Source organism: Colobus angolensis, unplaced genomic scaffold (assembly GCF_000951035.1).
Source record: "Colobus angolensis palliatus isolate OR3802 unplaced genomic scaffold, Cang.pa_1.0 Scaffold136, whole genome shotgun sequence".
Classification (NCBI taxonomy): Eukaryota; Metazoa; Chordata; class Mammalia; order Primates; family Cercopithecidae; genus Colobus; species Colobus angolensis.
The window spans coordinates 47,862-55,937 of NW_012114444.1; the positions used below are offsets into that span (position 1 = coordinate 47,862).

Below are 8,076 nucleotides of genomic sequence, written 5' to 3' on the forward strand. Positions count from 1 at the left end.
CTTGACGTGTTTGCACTTGGCTGCTCCTCTGCACGCCTGGCACTCGGAGGTCAGGCACTGAGAGTTTACCTCACAGGGTGCGGACACTTTGGTAACCTATAGATCGTCTGGAGCTTTGTTCTGGGATGGAGTGAATTACCTGGGAACGGTCTGATCATCTCAGGTCTTGCTTTTATGATTTTGTAGGTGGGTGAGGAGCAGGGCTCAGTCTAGGGCTAATTATCCCCACTCCCGAGGCAAGATTTTCTGAGAACTCCACCTAATGCCCACAGATTGCGAGTTTTCCCAGTCTGGCTAGTGGGAGAGGGTCCTGTCCCCAGCCCACGAGTACCAGAGATGGATCTTTGGTCTTTTCAAAGGTTTTTCCCAGCCTTGGTAGCCTCGAGAATGGCAGCACCACACCGGGTGCTGGAGGGGCTGATCTGGCGAGTCCTTCCCCATGCAGGCATCTCTCTCTGGCGCTCCGACCTGCAAAGTCCTGCTGACTTGCTCTCTTCAACTCACGGAGGCTGCTGGGCTCTTCCTGGGCCCCTCCCTGCACTGAGGCCTGCAAACTCTCAAGGCGGAGGGAGGTCTGGGGCCATCACCAGGCTCACCTCCCGTTTTCCTGTCTCTCAGGGATCACGGTCCTTTGTTGCCGAACGTCTTGCGTCTTGACATCTTTTGTTTCATGTTTAGTCTGTTTTTTGTCTTGTTTTAGGTCTGTTTCCCATGATGCTGTCTTGGGTGGAAGTGGAAGGTTTGTTTTTCAAATAAGACAAAATTTTAAATTTGTTTGAAAATGTTAGGGAGTGTCTAAAATCCTGGGAAATACCTGGACACCTGCTGTGTTGCTCCCTCTGGATTGTTCCAGCCACGCGATGGGCACCGCTACCCCCACAGTCATCAGGCCTGGCATGCTGCTCCCTATGTATCGTTCTAGCTACGCGATGGGCACCGCCACCCCCATGGTCGTCAGGCCTGGAATGCTGCTCCCTACGCATCGTTCTAGCTACGCAATGGGCACCACCACCCCCATGGTCGTCAGGCCTGGTGTGCTGCTCCCTATGTATCGTTCTAGCTACGCGATGGGCACCGCCACCCCCACAGTGGTCAGGCCTGGCGTGCGTGCCTCACAACACAGCAGGAGCGCCCTCACGCACTGCAGCCTGGGTGCCCGTCTCCGGCTCGTCTTCCTCGATGCAGGCTCTGATGTCAGATGACCAGGGGCTGTGGGCTGGGCTGGAGGACACAAGCAGGCCCAGCGACCCCAGGATGGAGGAGGACCGGCTGCTGGAAGAGGAGGTGCTGCTGTCCGAGATGGTGGAGTGTGGTCGCTTGAAGGGGGTGGCATGGTCAGAGGAGGACACCGCGGTGGGCCCTCTCATTTGTGACTCTGGAAAGGGACAGAAAGCAGGTCAGGCTGGATTCCTCTCCAGAAATACAGCCCAGGTTCAGAAATGGGATCAGAGCCGTCTGAAAGGCCGACCAGGCTTTGCCCCTGCAGTCATGCCCGTCCACCCCACCGTGTCCGCCACAGGCCCAGTGCGCTCTGCAGGGTGAGTGAGGGTGGGGCTGAGGCCACCGTACCTGTGCCCTTGATGATGCTGTTGCGGGCCTGGTCGCTTATCACTGTACATTTGGGGGCCTGATCGCTGGGCTTGACATCCATGAATGGCTGGTTGCCTATCCCCATGGATGCCATTTCTTGGATTCTGAGTTCTAAGACAGAAGAAAGTATGACAGTTTCCAAAACAACTCGGGGGCTAACGCCACCCCAAAGATGCCCAGTATCCCTAATGCCCTCAGCCCAAACCAGGAGGGTGTACAGGGCCTACCCACCCTGCCTCCCAAGAGGCACGGGGGTCCAGGATGCTGAGGCTTCCCGTTCCAGTTTTTGGCGTCATAGAGATCTCTCCCAGGGAGCCCAAGGCAGTAACCAAAAATCAGGAAGCCATGAGGCCTTGGAAACGACGTGTCCAACCTGGGGGTCAGGAAGGGTCCCTGTCTGCTGGTAAGCGGGAGAGGGCCACACAGCAGGTCCCAATTAGAGCAGGGGTCAAAGGCCTGGGAGCTGTGTCCATGGGAAAGACAAAAGTGACAGGTTTCTAGGAGTTTGAATATTGAGAGGAGAGCTAAGCATAAGGTGAGAGTTTGGGAATCAATTTATTCTTGGTCAAATTAAGCAAAGAAAAAAGATGATATTAATTGTAAGTAAATGTATGAGGACAGAAAACATAATTACATTTATGTAGTCCTAATGCATATGCTGAAGAATATTATAGTAAGAATTATTTCCAGAGGTCTTGGGAGAACGGGAAGAAGTGTAGTGTGTGTGTGTGCTGCAGGCACAGAGTTACTGATCACCTTCACCAACAGGTAACGTGCAAAGCTGGTTAATCAAGAGTGAGTGTCCCCTCTTGCAGGGAAGGGGCGGAGTGTGGCTGCCCGGGACGCAGGGCTTGGAGTTGGGCAGCGAACAGGACGTTGCTCTTCCCCGACTCCGAAGCACTGTTTTAGGGTTAGAGCTGTGAGCGTGGATGCGGGACAGCTTCCTCCTCTGGCTGCAGTGGGTTTGCTTGTACACCTTACATCCAAGCCTGCGGCCGACAACAACCAGAAAAGCTGGACACATGTTTTGAAGGTGTTTTGGAGGTGATGAGGCAATCCAGCCTCAAAAGGCTAACATCTCGGGCAGATGTGGAGCTCACAGACCACTGGACACCTGACACCTTTCTAACCCCTCAGGGCATTGCTGGTGGCTGATGAGCTCGGAGCTTGGAGCCTGAGAGCTTCGGATAATGCACAGGGTGGGGAGATAAAACCTGGAATTTGAAGATTACCAGGGAGGAAGGGACTGGGAAACTCCCATTCAGTGGGGACCTGGAAAGGGAGCATGGACTTTGCCAGGAGTGGGACAAACAGAAGCTGGATCAGCTGCCCAAAGGTCTGAGGCGGACTTCATGCAGCCCCTCCCCTGAGTGCGTCCAGATGACCCACCCCTGCTCTTCCCACAAAAATAAATCCTCTGGAGGTGAAGACACCAGCCTGGGCCTCAGATGACCCTTGCACATTTCCTACATCCTATCTACTACTTAATAAAACAATTATCAGGCACACCAGGAGAAAGGACAAAATGAGGAAAGGATGAGGAAAACCCCAGATAATTAAACATCCGCGAGATAAAGGTTTGGACGTCTCAGGCCGTGGAGGTAACCAGGATCAATGTGGTAGGAAGTAGATCACAGGACAGAGAGTCTCAAAAGGAAACTGAAATCCATGAAATAAAAGCAGGGAAGACGTGATCGAAACACAGAAATCATGCGAGAAACATAGCAACATGTGAAAAGGTCATACGTGTAGTCAGAGTTCCAGGTGGAGCACAGAGAGCGGAGCAGGAGAAGTGATCAAATGTTCCAGAACTAACCCCACGCTGGGACACAGGCAAGGACCACCATCCTTGGCCATCAGAGCACAGCTGGCCTGGGGGCAGCCAGATTGCTCTCATTCATGGCGGTGGCTGCCCAGGTCTCTCTGCCTGGGGGGTGTTCCCCCACTGCCTGTGGATGGGACAGAAGTGTCAGGTGGTTCACACCCCAGGAGGAACCTCAACGATGAGGGACAGGAGTTGGCAGAGAAACACTCAGGTCCCTCAGCATGTAGGGGCCCCTCAGCATGTGGGACAGTGCCTGGGTGTGCCTGTCTTCCAGAGGGTGTGTGCAAGGACCTGCCCATCAATCACCGTCCATGGCCTTCCTCTCCTCTCTCACTTCCCTGTTCTCACCAAACAGGTAGAAAACAAAGAGTAAGACACTCTAGATTTATGCCCACATTGCATTAAATGTAAACACACTACTCCAATTTAAAGATAAGGACAGTCAAACTAGATAAAAAGATAAAAGTGAAATCAAACATATGCCTTTTACAAGAGACGTATCTCAAATATAGGAACACCGAAAGTTCCAAGTAAGAAGATGGACAAGTATATGTTGTGTAAACACAACTTTGCAAAAGGAAACTGGAATAGCTACATTAACAGGAAGCACAGTCGGCCTTCTGTATCTGTGGGTTCCATATCCACAGATTCCACCAAGGATCAAAACTATTTGAACAAAAAGCAATTACAATAAAAGTTAAAAATACAAATAAAAAACCAATATAACAGCTATTTATAAGCACTTTCATTGTACTATGGATTATAAGTAATGTACAGAGGATTTGTAGTATATAGGAGCATGGCATGTGTGTAGGTTATAGGCAACTACTGTGCCATTTTATATCAGCGACTTGAACAACTGCAGATTTGGATATCTGTGGGGGAGTCCTGGAACCCATCCCCATGGACACAGAAGGACAGCTGTAGATCTAAGGCAACAGGCATTCCTAAAAATAAGGAGATGCATTTCATTATCATAAAAGAGGCTCTGTTTCTAGAAAGATATAGCAATTCTATACTACTATGCACCTAATAACTTAGCTTCAAAACATAGAAAGCAAAGATTGACAGAACAAAAAGAAAACTAGACAAATTCAGATCTACATCATCATGGCAGATTTTAACACACTTTTCCTAGTGATAGGCAGCCAAAAAGCCAATAAGGATATAAAAAATCTGAACAACACAGTTTTCAAAATGTGATCAGAACTCTGCAATAACAACAAAGCACACTTTCTCTTCACGTGGAAAATTTGCCAAAATGCTGGGACATACAACTTTTCAAATAACCGAAGCTGTTACAGGTGGCTAGACAGGCATGAGCAGGGCAGGCGAGGGCTCCCCACCCATTGGGAATGTCGGGTGGTGGCCTGGCATATACCACACTGCCTCTCTAAAAGGGGTACCTTGGCAGCCAGTGCCAGGGAAAGGGCATTTCCTGATGGTCCACACCTGCTGCACTCAAGTGTTAACTGAAGGCAGCTGCCAGGAAAAGCAACTTTGTGCATTAAGAGACAAAATGGTAGAATGTCACCTTTTGGGGGCGCCCCACCAGACAAGGGAAGAAAGCCTCAGACAGGGATGCGTACAACTTCCTAAGTACACGAGGCGTCCTCACGTCCCCCCACCAGAAAAGGGAAGAAAGCCTCAGACGGGGATGTGTACAACTTCCTAAGCACATGGGGTATCAGGGTATCCTCACGTCCCAAGGGAAAGGCCCACACTGCGCACGCAGGCAGCCCAGCCTAAGGGGAGAAACACGGGAAATGGGCCGGCCTGGGAAGTCCTAGGATAAGGATAAACGGGGCCCTCAATCTCAGTGCCCACTTGGGTCTCTTCCAAGTGTGCTTTTCTTCCTTTCCCGCTCTAAAGCCTTTTCAAACGAACTTCCATTCCTGCTCTGAAACTTGCCTCACTCTCTTTTTCTGCCTTATGTCCCTCAGTCAAATTCTTTCTTCCGAGGAGATAAGAATTGAGGTTGCTGCAGACCTGTACAGGTTCGCCACCGGTCACTTGGATACCTTCCACGGATAACAAACTCTGGTGTGTATTATTTGACCAAAGCGGTCTTCTACTCAAAACCGGTATCACAAAGTTAACTAGAAAATCCTGGAAATTAGGTAATGCATTTCTAAATAACCCATGATGAGTCCAAGAAGAAATTAAAGTGGAAGTTAGAAAATATACTGAACTGACTGTTAATAAACATATGACGTATACAAACTTGTGGGATGCAGCTAAAGCTTGGAGGAAAGTCTGTAGTCTTAAATACTGCACAAAAACGAGAACAAAACAAAGGCTAAAATCAATGATCTAAGCATCCACCTCAAGAAATTAGGTAGAAAGGAAAAGCAAATGAAACACTGAAAAAGGTAGACACAAGAAAATAACAAAGAGTAGGAATTAATTAAATAGAAAATAAATGTGTAGATAATCAATTAAACCAAAATTCTGTTTTCTGGGAAGACTAATTTGGTAAATCCCTGGCAAAACTGGAGAAGTCAAGAGAGGGCTCAAGTGACCAACAAGGTGATGGGGAGGGGGTGCCGGGTCCTCGACACACCTGAGAAGCATTAGGTTTCACTTTCCAGGCAACCCAGCTGTACCTGCAGAGCCTGGACAGCTCTGTGGGCCACACCACACATCCCCAGGCCCAGGCAGAGTCCTGTGTGCATACCCTGTGCTCAGCTGTCCCCTGACCCTGTTTGAGGAGGGCTGTGAAACTAAATAACTTGAACTCGACGCTGTGGGAACTGTAAGATATTCTGAACCCTGAGAGGAGCCCGGCAATGCCCTGAGTCGCGGAGCATCAGGTGCAACTTTTGCTTTTTCCAGTAAATGGTCAGGGACGACCGGGAGGCACCAGAGATAAGAATCTCTCAGAACATGCCTCCTCCTCACAGAATGTTAAGCAATCATCCTTGGAATGTAGCAATCTGGACTAATCGAGTTGCTGTCAAGTTGGCTGCAACCGTTTCTGCCTCTGTAAGTGAAGCCGCAGCTTCCCCATTCGGGAGCACGGACACCGTCCTTTGGAGTCTTCATTCTGGGGTGGCCATTCCCATGCTTTGTGCTTGAATCAACTTAGTTCTATTTTCTGAATCTGATTATTCAAGGCTGGCAGGGCCTATTTCCTGCAGGCTCCAGGTGCTTGGAACACAGGAGGGGTTGAAATGGACAGATCGACCCCAGGGAGGCTTTGTGCACCACAGTCAGGCAGACCCCAAACAGGAAGCAGGACCAGTGGGTTACAAAGGAAGGAAAAAGGCCAGGAAGGCTCTTCAGAATGGTGGCATCCTAGAGATGAGGCCCCTGACCAAGTAGCTGCTGCCCACGGGGTGTGGAGTAGCCAGGAGGCTGGGGCCAGAGGGGGAGCTGGCAGGGAGGCCATGGGGCTCCCTGTGCCTGACAGAGCTGGCTCCGAAGAGTTTCGGGGGCTGGTGGGGAGGCGGTGGCTGCACCTGGGAGGGGGTCAAGGCCCAGGCAGGGTGCGGCTGTACAGGATCCCTGGTTGTGTCTGTAGCTTGGGTGCCTTGGTTTCTTAGGTCTGAGAGGCCAGAGCTGCCAGGTGGGCTTGTAGGGTAGAGGTGGACAGCTGGGTTTACAGTGGCTTTGGCTATCTGTGAGGTGCTGGGGCAGGCCCTGGAGTTGGAGCTCAGTGTGGGAGAAGGTCTGGGGTAGGGGGTGGTCGCTGTGAAGGTGGTGTTTGCAGCCGCCAGGCTGGAGGAATAAGCACAGAGAGGCACACCCAGTGACAAAGTTGGGGGAGGGGGGAGCAAATGAGGGTGGACATTGAGGGAGGAGGGAGGAGGCCTGGCGGAGGGGTCCCAGGGTGGGGGATGAGTTCTCTGGATAGGGCCCTCTCATGACCATGAGCTCAGCCTCCCGGGGCCATGGGGGCCAGACCAGCAGGGCAGGGGCAGGAAGTCAACCAGAGGGTTAAATCTGGAGCCAGAGCTGTGGGGGACACTCTCTGGGGTGGCCGCAGCGTCTTGTTTATGTTTGCTTGTGGACATGAGAGACACGTGTGTGAGTGCCATCAGGTCCGTTCCAAGAAGTTTCTGGTAAAGTGCTGACCGAGGGCCCCCAGGTGCCCCAGACAGGGTGGGCCTCTTGGGTGCCCATGAGGAAGAAAATGGACGGTCCGGCTACTGGAGGATCCTCAGAGTGATTAGGCCCTTAGGGAGGCTGACTTTGGAGATCGAGTCACAGAGCTCAGCCCCTTAATTTCTGACCTTTTGTTAGAGATTTCCTTGCCTCCTTGCCTCCCTGTTCCTGGCTCAGACCAGACAGTCCTGAGACAGAAGACCCTTGACTATTCCATCCCTAATGTGGAATGCAAAATATACCCTCACCCCTACCAAAAAAGAAATGCTGCCTGTAGTCAATCGAATTGCTGTAACTGTGCTCCAGCCCGGTATAGAAAATGATGTGATCCTGTTACATTTCCCCAGACTGTGCCTATACAAATGGCCCTTAAACCTCCCCAGTTCGGGGCAATGACCCCCTCCCTTTGAAGTCTGTGTCCTCCCAGGTGGCCATCCTCAGACTTTGTGCTCAAGTGAACTCAATATTTAATCACACCGCCTGAATCTCAGCATTAAGGTCGATAGCCCAGCTCCCAACCCACGCCTCACTCCCTCCCCACTCCTAGCCTTGGC

The 8,076-nt window shown here is 51.1% G+C and overlaps 1 protein-coding gene across 1 annotated transcript in view; it reads right to left on the minus strand.

Moving 5' to 3' along the window:
- Nucleotides 1-278: 278 nt before the first annotated feature.
- Nucleotides 279-8,076, minus strand: part of PLEKHG4B (pleckstrin homology domain containing, family G (with RhoGef domain) member 4B) — a 39,483-nt gene continuing 31,685 nt past the window's right edge. The window contains exons 17-19 of the mRNA XM_011934413.1: nt 1,570-1,775; nt 1,030-1,375; nt 279-891 (exon numbers count right to left, since the gene is read on the minus strand). Coding sequence (XP_011789803.1) covers nt 1,113-1,375; nt 1,570-1,775 — 469 coding nt within the window. The 3' untranslated portion in view covers nt 279-891; nt 1,030-1,112. The remainder of the gene's footprint in view (nt 892-1,029; nt 1,376-1,569; nt 1,776-8,076) is intronic.